At 50.2% G+C, this 25855-nt stretch overlaps 1 protein-coding gene and 1 long non-coding RNA gene across 5 annotated transcripts; both read right to left on the minus strand.

The window, feature by feature from the left end:
• Positions 1-133: 133 nt before the first annotated feature.
• On the minus strand, positions 134-14245 carry LOC122383423 (protein PHTF2-like). 4 transcript variants are annotated; one of them, XM_043369798.1, is made up of 15 exons: positions 14131-14245; positions 10819-11139; positions 9858-10069; positions 9308-9476; positions 8371-8971; positions 8015-8108; positions 7377-7487; positions 4632-4749; positions 4175-4297; positions 3680-3863; positions 3189-3338; positions 2864-2942; positions 2387-2532; positions 1777-1969; positions 134-1507 (listed from the first exon to the last, which is right to left on the minus strand). In XM_043369798.1, the coding sequence occupies exons 2-15, from the start codon at positions 11042-11044 to the stop codon at positions 1358-1360; spliced, it is 2556 nt and encodes an 851-aa protein (XP_043225733.1). In that variant the 5' UTR covers positions 11045-11139; positions 14131-14245; the 3' UTR covers positions 134-1357. The 4 variants fall into 4 exon arrangements, with proteins under 4 accessions (XP_043225733.1, XP_043225731.1, XP_043225732.1 ...); XM_043369796.1 differs by having other exon boundaries at positions 14075-14135; XM_043369797.1 differs by lacking the exon at positions 14131-14245 and adding an exon at positions 13691-13819.
• Positions 14246-21903: 7658 nt separating this feature from the next.
• Positions 21904-25050, minus strand: LOC122383427. Its single transcript, XR_006256835.1, has 2 exons — positions 24840-25050; positions 21904-23590 (listed from the first exon to the last, which is right to left on the minus strand). It is a non-coding gene; the product is annotated as an uncharacterized LOC122383427 (long non-coding RNA).
• Positions 25051-25855: the final 805 nt, after the last annotated feature.

The raw sequence follows: 25855 nt of genomic DNA on the forward strand, positions 1-25855 counted from the left end.
ACGTGGCAACTAGACGATATGTATTTTCCAGCAAATTATTTTACTAATCCAAAATATCATTTCATTAATTACTTTCCTCACTTCATAATGAAAGCCATTGTAACAGCGTTCCCTCTAGAATGGTAACAACAGGGACGTCAAAACGGGATTTTATTCAGCGTGGGTTTCTGTACTGTCTCACAGCTCCTGACTCGCAGGACGACAGACAACCCTTCGCCACACTACAGCACCGGCTGAATATTGCACACGGGCGATTTGTATCACACGAGTATTAAGCGTTTACTCGCAGCGCTGGCACGACCTGCGACTTCGATAAACAGCTCTTCAGTATCACCAGCGGTGATATACATTGCACGCGCAACCGCTGTTGTGACGCAGCACAGTGCGCGGCAACACAAAACTAAACGAGAATATCAAAATAACAGTATGAGTGACTGGCTCACAAGAAGTTGAGATAGACTGGTGAAGCCAAAATGTGGCGGTAAATACTGTGAATCGAGACGAGATAACCAAGGTACTAATCTCAACGAGACGATAAGCGTAGCGCATTGCGATTTGCGACAGCAAATAAACCTAAACATTTCCCCCAAGCTGGTGTCATGGGTGAGGCAGATCAGCGGCAAAGTATGCAATAAGTGCACTAAGTGCGCCGCAAACTAACAGTTAACCCGGTAGACTTATAAAACACTTTGATATATGAACCTAACGCTATGCTTATGTTCCCCCGGTGAATAGCGTTTTCCCCTACAGGTTGTCGCGACATAATACATATATGAAGTAACACCTAGCTATTTACTGTCCTTAAAGGTATACTGTCCTGTTATACAAATACCCGCATGGTATCAGCTAAAATAAGTCCATGTAGTGGCTAATCCTGGTGGATGTTACAACCAAAGGATGTAAAGGATGTAGTGCCATCATTGCTGCATCGATGCCCTCAGTTACACGAAGTTGTTTCGCCCCATACAGCCCAAAATCGTTGCAAGACGTTCAACCCCGGACATGACGTGCAATACGCACCGTCAACCTACCGTAGCACCAGCTAGTTCAAACGTTCTCTGACAAACCTGCGCCTCAGCCGAGACATGACATGCGTTCCTCAGCGGAGCTACTGCTAACTTAGTTACCAGGTCTCAGCAGATGGCAACCGCAGAGAACCGTTCTTAGCTCAGTGAGTGCCCTCCCAACACAACGCCCGCCGAAAGACGCCTTCAGTGACTCTCCCCTCAACACACTACGAAAGAACACCCGATGGATACCACGAGTGTTACGCACAGCTTCATCTCCCACCTGAAATGTCACAAAAACTCGGGTGACATCACGCCCGTCGCTCTCGCCTGCTGCTGAGGCGGGAGGCTCACTTGAGTTTGATCTTGTAGAGCTTCAGCTTGAAGCCAAGCATGTCTGAGAGCACGCCGCTGCAGGCGGACAGCACGATCACCTTGGTGGCGTTGTACAGGAACGGGTTGGCAGAGAAGCCCAGCACTGTGAACGGGTTCTCCAGCTCCTGGCGATCAGAAGAACCACAGAGGGTCACTGGATGGCTGAGATTTCAACATTTTATGACGCTAGTATTCTGCGATTTAGTTATAGCATTTTCACCTCAATGTCTCTTATCTTACGTCAAAGTGTTTCCGATAACGCATCCCATTAAGTTTACTGAATATTTTCTACTGAATTTGTTATTGAATATTTTCCCTAACAAACCCTAAACGGCCCGGCCGCAGTTACTGCCTGGTCTAAGCGCCCCATGTATAACTCCCCCTAATGACGCACCTTGAGGAGGTCGCTGGCCAGCTTGAGCACGTTGTTGGCGAGCACGAGCCGCTCCTTTTTGTGCGGCTTCTGCTCGATCTGCAGATACAGGTTGATCTGTTCGGTGAGCACCACCGAGAGGTTGCGGTACTTGCGGTTGATGTACGAGCCCAGGGACATGACTCTCACCAGGTATACGCCCAGCGAGAAGCACCTGTGGAACGGAGAGAAACTCACTCAGCCGGCAGTCTGACACATCATCGATGTGACTGCGGACACCTATGACACATCATCGATGGTGAAGCAATTAAATAAAGGCACCGCCTTATGAAACTGAACGAAAAAAATATCCCAAGCCATATTATCACACAGTCATTACGCAGAACATCACGATAAATGGCGGGTATCCTACCCATGACGCTTACACGGACCTACATATGCCGACCCGTTTTTATTCATCTATGAATAATTTCGAACATACGCCTCGCTGAAACTTGCACATGTAACAAAAACAGTATCTCGAAAATTAACTAGCGAGAGTATTGCCTAACAATAGTTATCACAGCTGAGACTGACGGACCACCGTGTCGGGCTCCCCTGCCTCGCCAGATTGTCTGTCTGCCCGCCTCACCACACGACGAGCTGAATGCGGTAGTAGTCGATGCGTGGTGAATCGCTGTTCTCCAGCAGCTCGACACAGAGCAGCGTGACCAGTACGACAGTGGTCAGACAGGCCGCCGACACGATCGAGTCGATGGAGCGCTGCGGGCCGCGCTTCTGTGGGCAGTAGTGACACGGGTAAGGGTTTCATAAGGCGGTGTTAGACGATCAAACGACGTGAGGACGTGTAAGCCACGGAAGCAAAGACTGTCCAAAGCGACGCAAGAATGATGAACTTGCATGGCCTGTAAAACTAAACTAATAGCTAAAAGGAGTACATCAAGGAAGATACGTCATGCTCGTGAAAAGGCATCAACGGAGATGGTGTTTCAATCTCGGGACCCGCTAGTTAGACAGACCTGTAGGCTGAACCATTCAACCAACCATAGAATTTCTCAAAATAGTGTGGTGTGGAAAGCAGCAAATATCTCCCGCCTTCACCACTGACCTTCAGACACGAGCGTACGGAGAGCCACGTCTTGATATTGCGCACCTTCTTCAGACGAAAATGGGGCAGCTCAAACTTCCTGTTGGACAAAGCGAGGCTGAGCCAGCTTCCCAGCGAACATAGCGAACACACAAGACCAATAACAGACCTGCCACATACAATATTCTGCCCACAGGAGATTTAAAAAAAAAAAAACTGACTACCAACTGCCAACATATGTACCAACTTCAACATATGTAAAACTGATTCCAACAATCACAGCATTCTGTACAAGAGCAATCTCGGAACAAATCCATTGTAGGAGCGAGTCTACAAGCTGACTGACCTGGCACGCCGGGCCGAGGTCAGGTAGCAGAAGTACTTGGCGTACAGGAGGCGCTGTTTGAAGGAGCGCTCCACCACGCTCAGAAGGAAGAACAGCAGACTGGTGACGAGCAGTGTCACCAGCAGGCAGCCCGTCGTCACTGCGCGCTCCCTGAAACCGTATACGGAACACGGCTACAGGACGGGATAGAGCTGCAGGGTAGTGCGCGACAACGCTTGATTCCTCTATATCCTTCAGAGCCGGGCCGAGGGTCATAATCACGCCTATGTTTTAGGGCCTTGGTCACGCCTTACGCTCCTGACGTCTGTCCCTCACTTACACATTTGCTATGTAGAAGTAGAATAGTTGGAATGAGCAATTAGCTCCCTCTAGTCCAACTCACGACCTTCTCAGATCCCACCAGTCTATCCCGCCTTTTACCGGCTCAGAGCACCACCCACTCGGCCATGCCCAGGAGTCACGACATCCCCATCCCCCCCGCCGACACCCACCTGGCCGTGCCGCCGAACGCCTCGTCGGTGACCTTGATGACGTGCCGGGTCAGCTGGGCGGTGGCGTTCACCAGAGCGGGTACGGAGGGCGCCGGCGGCCAGCAGGGCCCGGTAAGCACAGCGCCGCCCATCATCAGCCGGCAGAGGGTGGGCAGCAGCGCGATCAGACCAGACATCACTAGACCTGGGCGGGCAACGGTGGGAGTCAGTAACTGAGTATCCCTGCAGGACTACATGTTTATTCACAGACGGCGTGTAAATAATGCGGGCAAAGCAGTAGCTGTGTCTGGTCGAGCGTTATTTGATTAATGAAACCTTACTTTCAATTAATGAAACACGCCTAAACCTAGCAAAAAGCGGAACCCCGTCCTTAAAACCTGTCACAACTAGCTGCGATAGAAAAACTATCAAGAACTCTGATGGGAAATACCGACTGTTGTCACTTCTCCAGACCAACAGAGCAAAGACGAAGACGAGAACAGAACGAATACGTACCGAAGACGAGATAGTCGGTGGACTGCGGCATCGACTCGACCCGGTTGACGATGACGGAGCAGATGTCGAGCGTGGTGAGGTCGACCTTCTTCATGTCGCAGCCCTCCCAGATGGTGCAGCCGGCTGTCGGGCGGAGACGCAGCGTAAGACAGGACAGTAGACCGGAGCCGACGCAAATAAGATATTCGGTTATGCTGGATATTGTTCCCTCAGGGGATGCAAAAAAAAAAACTGCGACTGCCAACAGCTGCCAAGCATGTCCCATGCTTGTGACAAATCACAATTATCCGTAGACCTCTGCATACGTCCTCTGTTCAGAGCTTCAGCTCTGGTCAGCGTGCTTATATCGAGATGTCCTGTGCTCAGTCCAGGCACACAAAAGTCTATGAATAATGAATATAGTTTGAACGGACAACACTACGGCCCAGCCCGCCGTGCGGCGGCAGCGGCGACTGACTGTGGTCGGCGTTGCTGGCCGTCTGCAGTGGGTTGTCCCAGCCGCTGCTGGCGTCTCGGTGACCAGACGTGGCCGACTCGCCCGAGCTGTACGACGCGTCAGAGTCCGAGCCCGACGTCTACGCCGGACAAACACGGACAGCGTATAGTCAGACACGGACAGCGTATCGTCAGACAGAGACATCGTACCGGCAGACACGGACAGACGCGGACGGCGTAGAGTCAGACAGGGATAACGTACTGACACACACGGACAAATAAGGACAACGTACAGTCAAACACGGACAACGAACTGTGAGACAGGGACAACGTATTGTCACTCGTCAGACACAGACACGATGAAGTACGTCAGATACGCACCGACACGGACAACTTACCGCAATCAACTCTGAAGGTAAAATACGGACAACAGTTTAATCATCAGACACGGCCAGCGTACACACTACACACCGTCAGACACGGACAGACAAAGGACAGGGTACTGTTCAACATAGACACCGGCAGCTGATACCGACACTCGACAGACATGGACAACACCATCAGGCAAGGGCAAAGAGCCATTCATAATACACAGCAAGATATGACATATGGTCACCAGCCCACATCAATGGTTTGCAGCTGCAATGCCGACCAAAATGACTCAAAGATAGATAAAGCGAAAGCAGACATTGTGACACTAGAAAGGCAGTTACAAAGAAGACCAAATATAGCGTGAATATAGACCGTATAAATTCAGCAAGTAGATCAAGACAGCATGTGGATGGAATGCCCATGTTAGTGCAAAACCAAGAGTGAATGGTGAATGGCGATCATCTTTAACTTTTGTTCGAATTTAAGGGAAAACATTTGAATACATCAAAACATGAAAGGAAAAATGCATAAGACGAGGCTGAAAAGCATGGGTGCGAAGGGAGATACAAGGACAGGCTGCTGTGGAGAGGAGTTACTTCATGGAACCGCCATTCATACTGCAAAGACATGCCACATGGTGCGCGGCTGTCATTAGCGACTGCGTAAAAGGCTTGAGGAAAGGAGAGCATGAAAGAAGTTAGCATAGCTGATAAGGATAATTGCTTCAATAAATTAACTGGCAAATAACGTATGCAACAGCAAGAACAACTATAACCTAAGAGCTGTCAAAAAGAGATAGATAGAAGCAGCTCAGCCAAAGCTCCATCGCCGCTCAAGCATTGGTCAGCAGCGCCATGGGCGTAGGAACGGCTGGAACATTGTGGGTGCATGGGTGCAGAAATCCAGCCATGGCCGGTGAAGCGGGGGGGGGGGGGGGGGGGGGGTTGGGAGCGACACCCGAGCGAAGGCTCGTTACGAGCTTTGAGGGGGGTGTATGTATACCATGTCGAAAAGGTACCGACCGATAAGTGCATTTGGAAGCATTAATCCCCTCGCATGTGTAGGGGGTTCGGATGAGCCCCCCCATGGTTTTTCGCAAATAACTCGCGCAAAAAGCGGCCGATCGCGACGAAACTTAAAGTACCCTCGATTTGATCAGTTTTACACCTACTCTGAAAATTTCATGACACTGACCCAAAAGACCTTTGACCTGTGACCTGATTCTCGAGACCATATTCGGCCGGAATCGCGATTTGGCGTATGTCAGCTCACATTATCCGCGCGTTTCCAGTCTTTTTGTGATTGTAGACGTCCAAACATGTGAAATGATGTTCGTCCCATGCATCACGGTGGGTGTGAAGGTCACCTGAAGGTCAGGTCAGGTCATTGACCTTTGATGACCTCGGTTCACTTTTTCGAGTATTACATGTGTCTAGGGTAGTTTTTCGGGCTGATTTCGAATTTAGCATCCATTTGAACGTTTACGAAGTAGTTTTAGTGCCTTCGTAACATGCTACGAGGCCGTCAGTGGTAGTTGACACCTGCTATGGATAGCCGGTAGGAGGCCTAATGGTTGACCGGACCTGACCTGACCCGATCTGGCCTAAATGCATGAAGAAATCATCTGTGATCAAAACTAACATGATATTCGTGATCAGTACCCCGAAAACCCCGATAACAGCTTCACTTTACGCAATTCTAGGCAGGTCCCGATTTTCCCGACTTTTGGAACATTGACCTGACCTCGAAGGTCAACCAATGACCTAGGACCTTAAAATTGGGTATCATCGGCTTCCTCTCGTCACGCGCAACACCCTCGTTTTTTTCCGCGAAGCTCTAGCTCTATCACCCCCCCCCCTCCCCCTACACATTAGAAGCTGGAAAACGCCGCACACATTCGAGGGTTAATATTGTCAATATTGACTAGGTACCGCAAAAAGTAAGAGCGGCCAACTTAGCCATTTTCGAAGATATCGGGCTAAAAATTTTGACAGTGGGTCATCGGCTCGGTATGTGTTCAATCACATGCTCCATTTCCTTTTTTTCTTCAGCACAAATGTAAGTTTTGAAGACCATCACAAAAGCAAATGCTTCGAAAGATGGATAGTGATTAGTGGGCAACGTATCCTGAATTTGCCGTGCTGCATGGAAAGTAGTGTTGATGAGAAAAGGGGTTTTTGGTTCAGATTATTGTGGGTGCAGAATACATTGTCTGCACCCACTGGAGAAATATTGTGGGTGCAGCTGCACCCTTGCACCCATGGTTCCTACGCTTATGAGCAGCGCAGCACAGAAGCAGTTCCCGAGTAGCCGTAGCCAATCAGCAGCAGCCAGCACTGCCGCCAGAGAGAGGGAAGGAGCTGAGAGACACAGCGGGGGGGGGAGTGGGCGGTACCTGCTGGCTGGCGGCGTCCAAGTGGGCGTGGCTCTCGGCCGAGGAGGCGGGCGGGGTCCAGCGCCGCCAGCGCCGCCTGCCCATCGCCATACGGCGCTGCTGGACGGCCGCCTGCCGAACAGTGTCGCCAGCGGGCCGGGTTAGACGGGCCGCCGCTGCTGCCGAGCCGAGCGGCGGGGGACGGGTGTGCGCCCGACGGGACCGCCCGACGGTGGGACGCGGGGACGGCGGGTAAAGTCAATGTGTCACTGTGCAGGTCATCACACAGTGACACGGTAGGTACGGGTGGAGGCAGGCTACTGAGGTGCGTGAGCTCACCGGGACAAACACAGCAGTCACTAGCGTACTCGTGGTGCAAAACCGGTCCTGTGTTTCACATTTGGTCCGTAAAAGCTAGCATGTACACACCATCAACATTATCAATCGTTACTCTCAAAAACATCCAAAACTGCCAATAAAAAGGGGCCTGTCCTTTACATTCTGTAAGATGCAAGCGAGCAGTGGTCACTCACACCCCATCAGACATTAGTCACAGGAGAGGCACCCGGCGCAGCGCAGACGCGTGGCAGAGCGCTCGGAGACGGTCCGTGAGCCCGGTTAGCTGGCCCGGTTCGGGGAAGGGCACGCAGTCGGCTCACCTTGACAAAGGAGCGGCGCGAGGAGTTACAGTCGTCCGAGTCACGCCGCTCCGAGCAGCTGATCTCGGCCGCCGAGCTGTCCGACACCGGACTCCTGCAAACGTCAGAGCCAGTACTCAATACTCAGTAGTCAGTCAGCATTGATTAGTAGCGATGCCCGACACCGGACTCCTGTAAGAGTCAGAGGCGGCACTCAGTAATTAGCCAACAATCCGACACGGGACTTCTGTCGGTGCCGAAAGTCAGTCAATACAATCAAAAACTACATTAACGCACTTATATTTCCAGCCAATGGCTATCCCGTCCCTCTAGCCCGCCGGAGTCCCCTTATACCGGGCGGTGGCCGGCACACTGACCGGAACTCGGGTCGGAGCAGCGTCCTGCCGCCGGGGCCGCCGGTCGCCGTCCCGCCGGCCGACTGCCGCACTCCCTTGGACAGCGCCGACGTCGACGAGCTGGGACTGAGCTCGGCCAGCAGCTCGTCGCCGTCCGACTTGCCCTCAGTATCAGTCGAGTCGGTGTGGTAGTTGTCCACCGTCTCCGGCAGGTCGGCGATCCGCACCAGCTTGGGCCGGCCGGCGCGCTGCCGGCTGCCGCGCCGCCGCAGCTCGGGGCCACCCACTGTACCCGACGGTGGCAGCGGAGAGGGGAATTTGGCCGACGGCGGGCTGTCGGCCGACAGAGAGCGCGGTGGCGGCGGCGGCCGGCGGCGCGACACCAGCTCGTGAGAGGCCGACCGGGTCTGGGGCGGCGGCCGGCGCGGCGGTGCGGTCTCGGCGCTGCGGGAGGGGAACGGTCCCAGACTGTCCACCCTGCCTGGCTCCGGGACCGGCGGCGCCACGGTCGGCTCCAGTATGAACGGCTCACTGGCGGTACCGGTCAGCACGCTCTGCTCGGTGCTGGAGGGCACCGTCATGGACCCGGAGAGGCCCTGCTCGCTGGTGCCGTTACTGATCACTGCAAAACGAAGGCACTCAATGTTACTCATTTAGTGATGTCGAACAAATAACTGCAAGACATTATAAACTACATTATTCAGTACTGTGGCAGAAACAAGTATGTTCGCTGATCGCAAGCTACTGCTATCACCACTGCTATCACCGTAGATAACCACGAAGAGACTGATACGATACACTTACAAAAAAAACATCAGCTAAGCACAGCAATAACAACAATAAGAAGCCCATACTTATGTCGGCTTTCTATATCCCCCAGCCACCACTTCCCCAGCCTGAAATATAGTGCTAGACTAGCAACCGTAATACCATGTTTCACGAAATCAACTGAACTCACAGGAGCTGGAGCTCTGAGGCGGGTGTCGCCGCTTCAGCCGCACGGAGGAGGCCTTCATGCGCGCGCCGCCGGAAGACATGTAAGACTCGTTGCAGGCGACGATTTGCGACTTGAGGATGCTGAGAGCCAGCGCCACTAGCAGAGGAGTCAGCAATTCCGGGGCGGTGATCTGTCGGCAGGTCAGCACAGAGATCGGTCAGACACGGGAGCAGACAAAGGGCAATGTAAAACACCAGGGAATGATGAGAGGCTCGGCAAGATTACTACTGGCAAAGGGTTGTATTATTAGTTGTCAGTAACCTTGTAGTGGCAAGGTTACTGACAACTAATAATCGCCAAAAGAAGTGAGGCAATGTGAGAACGGGAAGTTACCAGAAAGCGTGATCCACTCAGTTCGTTCTCAAATGGAAACCGACGATGGCGTCAAAGCATCACCATTAACTGCGTGACCGTCGTCTAGTTATATCATGTTCCACGATACAAAGCGAAGCGTGGCGCCGCCGTCCGTATAAATACCCACACGGCCCTGCCTCCGTCAGCCCTAACATACCTGCACGGTGGCCCCCGCGGCGTCCGCGGTGCAGTGCAGCACCGCTATGCCGACGTAGACCAGGTAGGCGGCCAGCAGGGCCACGAACAGGCGGTCTCCGACGTGCCGCTGCCACCAGCGTCTGTAGAGCGGCAGCAGCGCGGCGCGCAGCAGCCCCTGTCGCACCACCAACCACATGCCCTGCTGCGGCTTCGCCTTGGGGAACGTCGAGCCTGCGAACACCGGCAGTCGATCAGGAGTGAGACACTGGACACTGACAGCCGGCAGGGCACTGGCGATCCCGGGGATGCGGGAAGTACGGTGGTTACTGTGTGCGAAGCTGGGGAACTATCGGTTAGTCTGAATCATTCACACACTGTTGTGGTTGATGAATCATAGATGACGTGATAGGGGCACCACAGGAACAGCAGTCATAAGCAGTTCCACGTCGATCGGAATTTACAAGCACCGTAGCATGTGATCAACAGTTTGCTTTCATCATTGATAAGCAGTATCGAACTTTTACAAGACCCCGCATGACGACAAGCTATGAGTGCAAACAATCGGAAGGATTGCAATCCGACATCAATTCAACATTGGTCATGCTCTCCGAGCCTAGCCGGGTAGCCTCCTCCTCGAGAGGCTGACGAAATATAAGGCCACTAAAAAAACACACACACAAAACATTGGTCATGTAAACAAATAAAGCAAATTACCCGAGTACAGTGAAGCATCACAATATCATCGTTACGCAATTCTGAATCGCTGGCGTAGAAAAATGGCACTGACAAGGTGACAACTAAGTTACAACACTCCACCAGCGCATGAAAAACATGCATGGGCTACCAAAACGCATAAAAAGACAGCTGGTAAAGTGAAGCCGAAACCGATATAAGCCACCAATTACACTACTCTATGGCTCATGCAGGGTCTCTCAAAGCCCTGCCCCAACTCGGCCTCCATTCCGCTAGGAGCCCCTCACCTCTGATCAAGTCGAGGTCGATGAGACCGGTGGCCGGCTTGGCCGACTTGCGCGGCGCACCGCCGTATCCGCGGGCGCGGCGGCGCTCCACCGTCTGTTCCCACTCAGGCATCTCGAGCGCTCCGATCTGCCGCTGGTAGCCGCGCAGCGCCGCTTCCGCCCAGCGCGGCGCCGACTCCTGGTCCGCGGCCGGCGAGCCGCCGCCGCCGCCGCCGGACCCACTCATGGCAGTCGGCCGGTCGGCGCCCGATAGGCCGCCGGTATCATCAGAGAGATACCGTCGGCCGTCGGCACACACACACGGCGCTCACACCACGGCGCCTGGCGACAGAGGAGTCACACGGCGTGCGGTTCAACTGCCTGATACAGATAACGGCAGCATCTGGAGCGCAGCATCGGCGTTTTCGGCACCTTTGTATCTAGAGGAATCATGTTGACGGATGCACCTCTGTGGTGCACCCAGAGGCCAGAAATTCTCTATGGGATAAGACGATAGAATTTAGAAACTACGCAGCAGGCTCCGCTTAGGAAGGGCTCTGGTTAGCGGCTCAGCTAAGGAATTTTTACTGGGCGGCCAGGTTGACTTCCGAGTTCCGACACCACAAAATACTTCTATATACATTTTACGATATGCTGTTTAGGTTATCAGAGTCATTCAGTGGGGGTAGAGGCCATAGAGCTTTGCATACGTTCAAGCTTTCATTTCAACTTAGTGATTTTGGCCTTTTACAACCTTTGGCGGCTGAGCTGTTGGCCTGAGGCCAAATATGATAACTTACTCCCGATATGGCCATAAAATAGCCATTGCTTGTTAAATGCACGTTAAATATCCTTTGGCTCGTGTCAGTGTGAAAGAGTAAGAACATTTTAGCAGAATATTTTTGGACTCTTGAAATAATCGGGAAAGATGACCGACTATTCTTGGTCAATGATCTCTAATGGCCCAACCACCAAACCTTAACGATGGCTTAAGTACTTGTATTACGAGTATGTTCGAGGTACGCACAGTGAAGGCGTCCTTTTCTGTAAAAAGAAGTTCTGTAGGCCTACATGAACGAGTGACCGCAAAATTGGGAACTGAAATTAAAGTGTGGAGTTTGCGTGTCCATGCGCGCAAAGAGAGACCTTACCTTGTGCCCCGTGTGGATCGCCCATCTAGGGCTCAATGGTCCGCGTGCGGTTTCTACACCGATCTCCCGGTTTCTACATCGACCTCCCGGTTTCTACACCGATCTTCGGGGACCCCAAATGAGTCTTATGAAGGGCCCACACTGATCTCTGTTGGTACCATAACAACCTATAATGGGCCCCACACTGACAGCTGAGGGCAGGCTCAAACTGCTGAGGGCTCACTCCTGGCTCTGAGAGCCCCATAAAGGCTGAGTCACAGTGGCCTCTCCAGGCATCATATCAACCTCTGAGAGCACATGGCGGCTTCTGAGAACACTGCATCTGTCATCCTCCAACAGCCCTACACTGGCACCCAAGGTCCCAAGCAGGTTTTTGAGGGTCCCACACCATACCATCTCTATGGGCATTCACTCACTCATGTGGGTCTAAATTCTAATGCCTAAAGCCCATGAATTCTAATGCCTAAAGCCCATGCCTGCATAACCTTTTCTGGGCCAATTTTGCCTTTGATGGGTCTATGCTGACTTCTGAGCATCCTACTCTGATTGTTGAGAGCCAGCTCACCAGCAACTGAGGTCAATCTGTGATGGTTCCATACAGGATCTTGAGCCTGAGGGCCAAGGTCAGCAATACTGGCTTTTGAAAGCCCCACAGGTTTTGAGAACTCCCATAACTGCCATTTGAACCCATGCTGGTCCCCTTTGACCCAAAGTCAAAGCCCCACATGGGCCTTCATAACCCAATTGGCATGGAATTGACATCCTTTACACCCATTTAAGGGCACCCTACCAAGCTTTTGAGAATCAGTCAGCTATTGAAGGCCCATACTGATCCATCAGATGTTATGTCAGAGCATCTAAGAACCTGCATCAACCTGTGTCAGCATCTGAAATTGGCCACCTGGTGGTGTTCTGACTTCTGATTTGAGCCTCCCCATCTGAATCTTCATATGGAGATCAAAATTTGGTAGGTAGGTAATGTATCATGTATCATCATTCTGCTCTCCCAGTTTAATCCCTATCAGCAATGAAAAACACTGCATTGATAGTATGTTTGTGAAATAGTAGCTCAAATCCAAAGGCACAATCCATTGCAGTACCTTCAGCCATACACACAGTCACAGAAGTGCAATGCTTGATTAACAATGACTGGATAATCAGTAGGCACATTTTGATAACAGACAAATGACAATAGGTACATTGGGCAGGATGAGCAAGTGAAAAAGGAAAATGTGGGACACAGAGCTAAGTCACATAAACAGCATCAACATGAAAAATAACTTTTTGTTTATCAGAAATAATTGATGCAGGATCATAGGCGCGGGAGCCGGGGGGCAGTGGGGGCAGCTTGCCCCCCCCCCCAACTCTGGGGCCGTGGGGGCGGTGCCCCCACAGCTTTGAGACGGAATCCCACACTTTTTTTTGCAAATGTTTTCTTTTTTTGTTGGAAAAGCCGAGGGGTGAAAAATAAGTGGCCTAAAACCGGTGAGAAAACTAGATTTGGGGGTACCCTAGGTTGATCTCTATTATGGTGTGCCCCCCAGTCGGAAAGTAGTTCCCGCGCCCCTGTGCAGGATAAAAAATATGCATGACAAAATAGAAAACTTATGACCAGATAGGACAGTATGTTTGAATCAAATCAGAGGGCTGTTCATGTGAGCGTTCTCGTGAGTGAGGTTGAATCGTACACACTACAGCCTCCAAGCTCCGCCATCCGCATCCCTACGTCAGCCTTCGGTTACCTCATACAGTGACCGACCGCTGTGGCCGGTCGGGACTGGCCACAGCGTTGGCTGTGTGAGGTCCAACACACGCAGCCATGTGACATCATAACGACTACCCATCCCCTACCCCAAGCCTGCAGCACACACCGCACACACCACACTCAGCAGTGTGCACTGTGCGGTGCCCGTGAGGTGTGAACAGTCCTCAGCGTTCTCAGTTCTGTACGCCTCACATCAAATCACGTTATGATCATCGCCTTTCACTGAAGAAACACGCAAGTTTAAACAAAGGCAATGAAACACAAAAAGGCATACTGACATGTGAAAATGATATCCAGTGAAAATTGGATCAGGTAAATTGAAAGATAAATAAGAAAACCAGCTAAAAACCGAGCTACCCACCCGACAACCTCTTCACTGCTGACGGAAAACTACAGAAATATAAGCCACTTTTTTACCCCGCGTTCGATGTCTCTCGGACGGCGAAGATTCTACGTCGTCCGGCCAATCATGCTCCATAACCGCAGCCGAGCTCCCGCTAACCTTGAACGGGATTGGCCGAACGACGAAGACTCTTTGCCGTCCGAGAGACATCGAACGCATATGGAACGCAGGGTTAGTTTACGTCTATCAATTCAGCAGCAACGAATATCAGCCTCACAGCAGCATATTTCGGGGTCTTTCGATTTGGCTGAAAATCGGTATACAGGGCCTCCTCGATGCGCTGATTCCGAAAATGTACCTCTCTGGGGTGGTATTTTGCACCGTTAACGAGTTATCGGCCATTTAACATTTTAACGGGAAACAGCGGGGTCTTTCGATTTGGCTGAAAATCGGTATACAGGGCCTCCTCGATGCGCTGATTCCGAAAATGTACCTCTTTGGGGTGGTATTTTGCACCGTTAACGAGTTAACGGCCAGTTAACATTTTAACGGGAAACAGCGGGGTCTTTCGAATTGGCTGAAAATCGGTATACAGGGCCTCCTCGATACGCTGATTCCGAAAATGTACCTCTCTGGGGTGGTATTTTGCACCGTTAACGAGTTAACGGCTATTTAACATTTTAACGGGAAACGGCGGGGTCTTTCTATTTGGCTGAAAATCGGTATACAGGGCCTCCTCGATGCGCTGATTCCGAAAATGTACCTCTCTGGGGTGGTATTTTGCACCGTTAACCAAGGGCGGCGCCACCGTGGGGGCAGTGGGGGCAGACTGCCCCCACTGGTAGGAGGCCGTGGGGGCAAGACTATGTTTTTGCCCCCACAAAATTTGGCTGATGTTGAAAAGGGAACAGAAGACCAGTGCAACATTCATGATAAGCGGTTATAATAGTACGCCTGTTTTTGACGGTCCCCGTATCAAGTGCATCAGCAAAACGTTCGTTCTCGGACCGTCTGTCGCATATCTCCTACTCCCACTCATTCTCCTACTCATGTTCATTCACCGTGATTGACTCCCGACAAATCATCGGCGTCACTTGCTGACTGTGCGTCCAGTTAGCGATGGACATTGGGTACAGACTGGTAGGCCTCAATCACCCTTAATCGTCGAGAATGGTCACGTGCTGACTAAATACCAAGACGCACCCGTATCGGAGACCTCTATGTTGCGGCGTTAGCCGTCTCTGTAGGAAGCGGGCTCTCTAGCAAAAGCTATTTTGTCTACAGAAATTAGTTACTGTGGAGCATATTGCTACCAGCCATGGCAACCACGTAAGCTCAGTTACGAACCAATTCCAGCGTGCCTTTAAGCAAGAGAGCCTATAAACGTAACATTTAGGTGAAAACGAACTTATGGGACACCCATCTCACGTGCTTTCAAGCATTTTTGGGATGTTTCGGTTGGTTTCAGGTTCAGTCCGAGCTCAGTCTGGGTTTCGGTGGTTTTTTTGCCCGGTGTGTGCCCTCAGCTCCGTTCATCCAATTCTGGCCCAAGGCAACGCAAGAGCGCTGCCGGCATCTAGTACCTAATTAAGACATGTTTCCCATCATTTAAATGAATGCTTAGACTAGAGCAAAATGGATGCCAGAATCGTGATCAGTGGCTACGAAATCATCACAAAGGACTTTTCATGTGTCAAAGTCAGGGGCGGATCCAGAAAATCTCCAAGGGAGGGGCCATTAGAAACCAGGAGGCCCCCCACCTGTTGGAGGCCCCATCTTCCCACTTGTTGGGCCCCCCCCCCAAAAAAAACTGCGTCTATTGAGCTTATCTAGCTGTTCAGTGGATGCGAGTGGAGGCCCTCTGTGGAGATTAAGAGGTCCTGTGTTGGCGAAGAGGATATCTGTGCAAGCTTGGAGTCCCTCTGTGCAGGATAGGAGACCTTCTGTGTGAGTTAGGAGACCCTCTGTGTTGGCTAGGAGGCCCTTTGTTCGGATGCGAGTGGAGGCCTCTGTGTAGGCTAAGAGATTTTGTGTTTGTTAGGACATCTGTGCAGGCTTGGAGGCCCTCTGTGCAGGTTAGGAGGCCCTGTAAAAGTGGTCATCTCTGTGAGTATAAGAGACCTCCAAGTTATGAAAAGCTTTACCAATCTTCTAACAAAGAAGTCTTCTCAGCTAGTCTTCTAAGAAATAACTAAGTGGGTAGGTTAAAAAAACTCATCGGATTTCGGCCACTTTATTTTCAGGAGGCCCCCTTTTCAGCTTTTTAACTTTTTATTTTATTTTTGAAAAAAATCGGCCAAGGGGGGGCCATGGCCCCCATGGCCCCCCCCCCCTTGTATCCGCGCCTGGTCAAAGTCAACCAAAGGTCATTCGAGGTCACATGAGTACCATAATAATTTTGAATGGCAACATCTAGGGGCAAGTTGCTCATGGATTTTGCAGATTGGCGTATCAGACAACAGTCGGGTCACCTCAAGCTTGCCCCCACTGGCGAAAATTCGTGGCGCCGCCACTGCCGTTAACGAGTTAACGGCTATTTAACATTTTAACGGGAAACGGCGGGGTCTTTCTATTTGGCTGAAAATCGGTATACAGGGCCTCCTCGATGCGCTGATTCCGAAAATGTACCTCTTTGGGGTGGTATTTTGCACCGTTAACGAGTTAACGGCCAGTTAACATTTTAACGGGAAACAGCGGGGTCTTTCGATTTGGCTGAAAATCGGTATACAGGGCCTCCTCGATGCGCTGATTCCGAAAATGTACGTCTTTGGGGTTTTATTTTGCACCGTTAACGAGTTAACGGCCATTTAACATGTTAACGGGAAACGGCGGGGTCTTTCGATTTGGCTGAAGATTGGTATCCAGGGCCTCCTCGATGCGCTGATACCGAAAATGTACCTCTCTGGGGTGGTATTCTGCACCGTTAACGAGTTATCGGCCATTTAACATTTTAACGGGAAACAGCGGGGTCTTTCGATTTGGCTGAAAATCGGTATACAGGGCCTCCTCGATGCGCTGATTCCGAAAATGTACGTCTTTGGGGTGGTATTTTGCACCGTTTACGAGTTAACGGCCAGTTAACATTTTAACGGGAAACGGCGGGTTCTTTCGATTTGGCTGAAAATTGGTATCCAGGGCCTCCTTGATGCGCTGATTCCGAAAATGTACCTCTTTGGGGTGGTATTTTGCACTGTTAACGAGTTAACGGCCATTTAACATTTTAACGGGAAACGGCGGGGTCTTTCGATTTGGCTGAAAATTGGTATACCGGGCCTCCTCGATGCGCTGATTCCGAAAATGTACCTCTTTGGGGTGGTATTTTGCACCGTTAAAGGTAGACTGCCACCTTTTTTCCACAAAACGGTTTTCACTAGAGCTGAGCCACCTATGTCCCAGACTGAAGTCGGCTTTCCGAAATTCGAACCCGTTTGCGAGAAATCGGAGACCAAAGTTCAGTTTGATGCCATTTTTTTAGTCCAAGAAAACCGACATCTCTACTGTTAATCGATAACTTTGAAACATGAATTTTCTTATCTTTTGGTAAATATATGTCAAAACTTTGATTGTTTCGAGATCAGAGAAGAATTTTGGAGTGTCAAAATAAAAGTTAAACTTATACATTCAGTAGTTCATTTTTTCCAAAAAAGTGTGGGAAATTGGGTTTAACATGGGCCAGACCCATTCCAAATGAGCCATGATTTTTAAATGTTTTACGAACTTAAATGCAAAATAAATTAAACATGGCCAATTTCTTATGAAATCATATATTAGTAAATCATAAAATACCTTACTTTTTCAAATAAAATGTAATAATCTTATGACCTTGAAGTCTAGTGATGTGTAAACATTGTCGCTAGACATTAACCGATTGATAATTGTATGATAATCGACAATTTTTTTCGCGATTCACGTGATGATACTTTGTCAGGTGAATTCTAAAATTTTGTTTTGTCCAGGGAATAAATCATAGGCCGATCTGAGAAAACTTTTTGAAGGTGGCAGTCTTCCTTTAACGAGTTAACGGCCATTTAACATTTCAACGGGAAACGGCGGGGTCTTTCGATTTGGCTGAAAATCGGTATACCGGGCCTCCTCGATGCGCTGCTTCCGAAAATGTACCTCTTTGGGTGGTATTTTGCAACGTTAACGAGTTAACGGCCATTTAACATTTAAACGGGAAACGGCGGGGTCTTTCGATTTGGCTGAAAATCGGTACACAGGGCCTCCTCGATGCGCTGATTCCGAAAATGTGCCTCTTTGGGGTGGTATTTTGCACCGTTAACGAGTTCACGAACCGTTAACATTTCAGCAGCATATATCGATTTCGGCAGCAAATTTTTGGAGTCTTTCGATTTGGCTGAAAATCGGTATACCGGGCGTCCTCGATGCGCTGATTCCGAAAATGTACCTCTTTGGGGTGGTATTTTGCACCGTTAACGAGTTAACGGCCATTTAACATTTTAACGGGAAACGGCGGGGTCTTTCGATTTGGCTGAAAATCGGTATACCGGGCCTCCTCGATGCGCTGCTTCCGAAAATGTACCTCTTTGGGTGGTATTTTGCAACGTTAACGAGTTAACGGCCATTTAACATTTAAACGGGAAACGGCGGGGTCTTTCGATTTGGCTGAAAATCGGTACACAGGGCCTCCTCGATGCGCTGATTCCGAAAATGTGCCTCTTTGGGGTGGTATTTTGCACCGTTAACGAGTTAACGAACCGTTAACATTTCAGCAGCATAATCGATTCCCAGCTAACAGGAAACGTTACTACAACGTTGTCACAACGTCGTGTTTCGGTAAGTTGCGAAATTACGTTTTAATTACGTTGTAGCAACGTTCTGAACGTTGTGAAGCCATGGTTTGGTCCGAAAGTCGTGGTAAAACGTCGTGACAACGTTTTATTGGTACGTTGCAGCAACTGCACACTTGCAGCATTATATTTTGATAATGCATGGCAGGGGCGGATCCAGGAAAACTCCAAGGGGAGGGTCATGAATCGAAGTGGTGCCCCTACCTATACCCAAAATTAAAAACTCAACGGATTTCGTCCACTTCATTTTGGTGGTGCCCCCATTTTCAGTTTTTTATTTTTATTTTTTATTTTTAGTCAGTATCTTACCTCTTAGCCACAACCACATTTACCAATTGTAAGCAAGTATATATGAATGTGCTATGTGTATATATGTTGTGGACGCTGAGTAATGAGTACTTACCAGGAACGTTATCAGGTAAGCAAATCGTTGTCAGTCCGACGAACTTGACCCTGGCGTCTAAAGGGTCTGTCCTTGACACTTCAGGCTTGTCAGGGGCACCAAAGTCCTTCCAGGGACACCACAAACCTGTCAGGGGCACCTACGGCCTTGTAGGGGCGCCACAGGCCCGCCAGGGGCACCACAGGCCTGCCAGGAAGCAGGGGCACCACAGGTCTAGCAAGTATACACGGCAGGCCTGTCAGGGGCACAACGGGCCTGTTGGGCCCATGAGCACCCCTAGGGGCAGGGGCACCACAGTCCTTCCAGGGGCACCGCAGGCCTGTGAGGGGCACCAGCGGCCTAGCAGGGGCACCAGTCAACACAGGCCTGCCAGGGGCACCACAGACCTGCCAGGGGCACCAGAGGCCTGCCAGGAGCACCACCGACCTCGCAGGGGTAACTTGGGCCTGTCAGGGCCCAGGGGCACCACGGGCCTGTCGAGAGGCACTTCAGGCTTTTCAGGGGCACCATAGTCCTCTCAGGGCGCAGGGGTAGCAGGGGCACCAGAGGCCTGCCAGGGGCACTACAGGCCTAGCAAGGGCACCACTGGTCTATCAGGGGCACCACGAGCCTGTCATAGCCAGGCATCTCAGGCTTGTCAAGGCCCAGCGGCACCACAGGTCTGTGAGGGGCACCAGCGACCTAGCAGGGGCACCAGTCAACACAGGTCTGCCAGGGGCGCCACAGACCTGCCAGGGGCACCACAGACCTGCCAGGGGCACCAGAGGCCTGCCAGGGGCACCACCGGCCTCGCAGGGGCACCTTGGGCCTGTCAGGGGCACGACGGGCCTGCCGAGGGGCACTTCAGACTTTTCAGGGGCACCAGTCCTCTCCGGGCGCAGGGGCACCAGAGGCCTGCCAGGGGCACCAGCGGCCTAGCAAGGGCACCAGAGGCCTGCCAGGGGCACCAGCGGCCTAGCAAGGGCACCAGAGGCCTGCCAGGGGCACCACAGGCCTAACAAGGGCACCACGGGCCTGTCAGGGGCACCTCAGGCTTGTCAGGGCCCAGGGACACCACAGTCCTTCCAAGGGCACCGCAAGCCTGTCAGGGGCACCAGAGGCCTGCCAGGGGCACCACAGGCCTAGCAAGGGCACCTCTGGCCTGTCAGGGGCACCTCAGGCTTGTCAGGGCCCAGGGGCACCACAGTCCTTCCAGGGGCATTACAAGCCTGTCAGGGGCACCAGAGGCCTAGCAAGGGCACCACAGGCCTGCCATGGACACCACAGGCCTGCCAGGGGCACCACCGGCCTTGCAGGGGCGCCTCAGGCCTGTCAGGGGCACCACGTGCCTGCCGGGGACACTTCAGGCTTGTCAGGGGCGTTACAGTCCTGTCAGGGCCCAGGGGCACCAGGCCCGTGGTGTCCCTGCTAGGCCTGTGGTGCCCCTGTCAGGACTGTGATACCCCTGATAGGCCGGTGGTGCCCCTGGAAGGTCTTTGGGCCTCCGGGCCTCAAGGGGGGGGCCATGACCCATGTGACCCCCCCCCCTTGGATCCGCCCCTGATGCATGGTGACATATATGGCCATATAATGCATTTCCTTTGACTTTCAATGCGCATATTCAGTTTTCATCGTTAAATTTGACATATTTTAACACTTGGACTGTTCACGTTGTCAGCTGGTGGTCGCCAACACGTTGTTAAAACGGTTTTTCACAACCTTGACATTATAGGTACTGAATAATTAGCGGTGTTTTTACAAGTAAATTCTGATACCTTTCTCTCTCTATCTCTCTAATATATATATATATATATATATATATATATATATATATATATATATATATATATATATATATATATATATATATATATATATATATATATATATATATATATATATATATATATATATATATATATATATATATATATATATATATATATATATATATATATATATATATAACATGTGTAAATTGCAAAGCGTCATTGGCATGTTTTACAACATCACAGGCGGAGCTAGAGGCTTGCAACTATCCCTATGTAAACGCGGCTGTTATCCGCGGCTGCCAGCAAGCCACGCGGGCCGCCACTCAGGCGAACGGTGGCTCGCGCCCTGACCTCGCCTGAGGGGCCGTGACGTCAGTGTCACCGGCCGGCGTTCAGAGCCAGCCGGCCGAGCCGCAGTCTACGCAGGGAGGCACCGGTTCTGACGTCACACGAAAATATCAGTCGGCTGGTTGTGGCACTGCCCCCTGCCGGCGCGACTGTGCTGCCACCTAGCTAAGCCTAGTCAGCCTAGGACGGGACGGTTTTACTTTTTCTCGTCGAGTGGGGCAGCTTGCGACGCACTCGGTCGACATAGTTAGCTGTGCTGCAACATACCCCAGATTCGGAGTCTCTCGGACGGCCAATCCTGTTCCATAACCACAGCTAAGTCCCCGCTGACCTTAACCAGGATTGGCCGGACGACGTTGAATCTTCGTAGTTCGAGACACCGAACCCGGGGATAGTCTGTCGAAGCCTTGGCGGCTGAAGAAAGGCTAGACATATCTCATTTGATTTTGGCGTGGCCAGCCTCACTTCTGTAGTTTTGTTTCACAGCATTCCACGTCCTATTGAGTTTCCGGTTGCGTAGTACACGACCACGTACAGGAACTTGATGTCTTTTAGATACATCACGCAATGACAAACATTTGGCAGCATTTACATTTGTTGCCTGCATATTTTGGTGAGGAAAAATCACTATCGCAGTAGTACAATCAAGACATCCCACAAAGGATCAGAGCTAAAGCAGCATTATTAACCAAAAGTGTATTGCATTGATCACCAGCATGTTCGTAAAATAAAATATACCACGAATAAAGATGACAATCAAGCCGGACCAGGACACTTATAACAAACATGAACGCTAAAGTGGCAACAAAAATGAAAGAGAGAAGATGAATCTGCCCTTCGCAATCGTGAACCTAAAATAAAACTTCAAATATACAACAGACCACTGTGCATTAAAAGAACATGAATATACTCGCTTTGTCGTCGACACATAATGGGAACATCCTGCCGGCCCAGCCAAACAGCGCGCCCGCCTTCGAGTAGGAAATAGCAGCGGCCGCAGAAGTGGCCAACAGATAACTACCACATTGTTCGTCACGCCGCCTGCACTGAAACGTAACAGCATTAATGTTTGCCAGTGCTCTGGCGAGGAACATGATTGATACAGTTATATGAAAGAAAAACATTGCCCTTATTTCTCGAGTCTATAGCAAAATTAATGCAAAGTTACCTTTTTATTTACGTGATATTTCGGCCAACAGACCATTATCAAACGAAAGAAAGAAAAATGTCAATGTCAGAACAATGTCAGAAACGTAACAGCTATTTAATCGTGAAATGTAGCTATCCATCCAAAGATGCTGCACTACACCAGCACCACCGCACAGTTAGCAGATAGGTACGGACCGCAGGTCCTGGTCTCTGTCTCTTCCGAGTAGGGTCTCCGGACCGGTCAACAGCGCCACCATCTCCGCGCGGTAGCTATAGCACAGCTCTCCGGCCGGGGCCCGCAGTTCCTCGGCCTCTTCGTCCAGTCAGACCAGCACGGCTCCCGCCCAGCGCCTGAAGACTCCGCCCTCCGCAGATCCGTCCGTCCAAAGCCGGACAGCACACAGGGGCAGGAACGCGAGGTGAAGCGTAGCCACGCTTTCCCTTTCCGCCGCCGTGGCCCCAGCCCGTATTGGGCACACGTCCAACCGGAAAATGCCGCCAGCCGTCTGTTGCCACGGTGGGATTCTCGCTCTCGCCCAGGCCTGGCGGCCTCGCAATCTCCAGCCTCGGACCGAAGACAGGCGCGCCGGTGCCGAGGCCTCGGCGGTCGCGCGCAGGGGGTCCCCTGATGGCAGACCCAGCGCCCTCCCCAGCAGCCTGGCAGCCAGCGTCCAGCTTCGCTCCTCCATAGGAGTAAGTCGGGCTTCCGCCATTAGTGCGTGGCACGGTGTTAAGCGCGGACACAGGTGATGATGCGGCCGCCTCTCGCAGTCCTCGCTCCAGGAGATTCACGTGCGAGGGGCGGCCGCCGGCAGCCACGCAACGGCAGCGTGTTCGAGCGCCCCTCGGACGTAACCGATTGGTCACCGTACTAAGGGTACCCTCGTCCAGGCCCCAGCTATTCAACCAGGTCGACGGCGCCGTAGCCGTCAGAAGCTGGTGGTCACTCGAGCCACGCCACAGAGCTCACGCCTCAAAGCGGTTGGCTCTCCGGTCCTCGGCATCCGGCATCCGCAGTGATTTGGCGTAGCCAGGACACGTGAGATGCTGGCCTCAGTCATAACCGGAAAGCCTGTAAAAAAAAACAATATGTGATTGACAAATGGAAATATATTGTATGCATAGAGTTGAGAAATCATGACGCACACTGCATTGTGGTGACAGTAGATAGTTTAGTGCGATTGGCAGAGGAGGGACTTATTGTAAGAAAACAATAAACAATTGAGGCATTGGTTTGGTTTTGTAGGTAGCCACCTACCCTTCTCATATGAATCTGGATGATTTGTACCATTAAGAAAAAAACAGGCATAGGAGCGGGGGGGGGGGGCATGCCCCCACTTTTCAGCTGTGCTTATTTTTAAAGTAAAATATTTATTTTTCATTTAAATTCAAAACTAAGAGCAAGAAATGGTTCGGCAAGGTGAGATGAGCACGAAACTGCAAAGAATTTGTTCATAGGGGTATTGGAGTCGACATTGAAGTGACACAAAGTGACATTGAAGTTCTCTGCCGCCCCCCCCCCCCCACACACACACTTTACATGAGGTTCCTGCGCCAATGGAAAAAAAAACACATTGCATTATGTGCATCAACACTTAACCCTTGCACTTGAGAGGGCCACAAAGCCCACTATAAAGCCCACAAGACACCACCTGAAAGCAAAGCATGACAAATGATAGCATGTAGGCACCTGACCTACTATAACCTACTGAACAAAACATACCTCATATATCAATATGTATGTGTAGATAAAGTATGAATGGTAGGTTGATACCAAGGCTGTTTAGTAGGTTGTAGGTATGCTGAAAGGATGAAAGATGGGTATTTGTTCAAAAAATATCTGATCTGCAGTTCATATGAATATGCAACATGGGGTTAGGTAAGGTTTGATTTTTGTTTTGTATTTGTATCACATGTAAATATCATATCTGGATTCAAGATGTCAAATAGTGTAAGAATGTACAAAATGTATGCCTGAAAAGTGAATCAGACTCTTTCTGAACATTTACCAAAAGTTGTAGGTTAGTACGTGAGGTACGGCTAGGGTAGATTATGTTTTTTATCTTCACCATAGTTTATCTACACAGAAACCAACAAACCCTCGTCCAGACATAGGTAGGCATTGCAAATCATCAAAAAGTTAATATTTTTCTGCTCATCAGCATTTGACCAAAATAAGGGTTTTAGCGTGTCTGGTTATTTCAGGTTATGTTAGGCTATACGTAGGTGAGGTTTAAACTTAAACAAGCTCTGAGACATATACATATATGGGCTTCATCTGAGATTAATATTGAGCTAGGACTCTGGGTTGGGGTACCCACCTTCCTGTCAGGCCATGATACTTGACACACCATCTTGCTGTCTGAGGCGGCCCAGGAACCAGCTCAAGCAATTACAATTACAACAGGTGAGTTGAATGAAAGTCAACAGTCGTGCGGGCACTACACCACTCCCCATTAAAATATGACATCAAGTAATTAGTTAATGACGATAATCCCGCCCCCACAAATCTTATGAAACACATTGACCTTTGAATATTGATATTCCGAAAAGAAATATCCGTAATAATTTAAAGCGAACGTGTTCTTACGCAGCTGTGACATAAGCTGCGCGTACGAAAAACACCCGCTAGACCAATTGATGGCGAAAAAAACCTGTTGATGAAGAAATACTTGTCTCCCATTGGTCCGTGAACACAATCTGCAGGAAACGCAGCTTAAACTACAGCAAAATTTTGCTGGAAAATCTGCAGAAAGTAAGAAAAATGCAATTTAAACATATTTAGCCAATGAGTCTGGCCAATCTGTTGATATATTCCGATAGATATTGAGCACGATCAGTCATTTTGAAAGAATTACGGTCCGACTCTCTTTATTTTTAAAGCAATGACGCATAAAAGAACTATTGAAAAATTGACAAATATATTTTCTTGGAGGAAAAAGTGGGACTCGCGTTACATTAAAAATCAAAATTAATACACTGATCGAGACCGCGCTTCCAAAAGTATTTATCAGTGCATTTTCGCATCGAATCTCTCCAAATCATGAACAAACTTGGGCAAAAACAGCAAGATTGCCTGTTTTGCCAATTCACATATTTTCATATTTCAGGGCATTTTTAAAGTTGATGGCCAATGTATTCAAAGTCAACATTTCCACAGGAAAAATTACAGCTATTTTTCTTTCAAATTCATTCATTTGTAGAGTCCGACTCTCTCTTGTTTTCTCGCAGTTGCCGTTGTGCTCTGAGAGAAACGATCATGTGTATCATAATCGTTTGGTTCACTTCAAGACTGCAGAATCTGCACTTGCATTTTCTACCGTGTGGAAGATCAGAG

The sequence above is a fragment of the Amphibalanus amphitrite genome, unplaced genomic scaffold (assembly GCF_019059575.1).
Source record: "Amphibalanus amphitrite isolate SeventyFive unplaced genomic scaffold, NRLGWU_Aamphi_draft 000163F_arrow, whole genome shotgun sequence".
NCBI classification, from domain to species: Eukaryota; Metazoa; Arthropoda; class Thecostraca; order Balanomorpha; family Balanidae; genus Amphibalanus; species Amphibalanus amphitrite.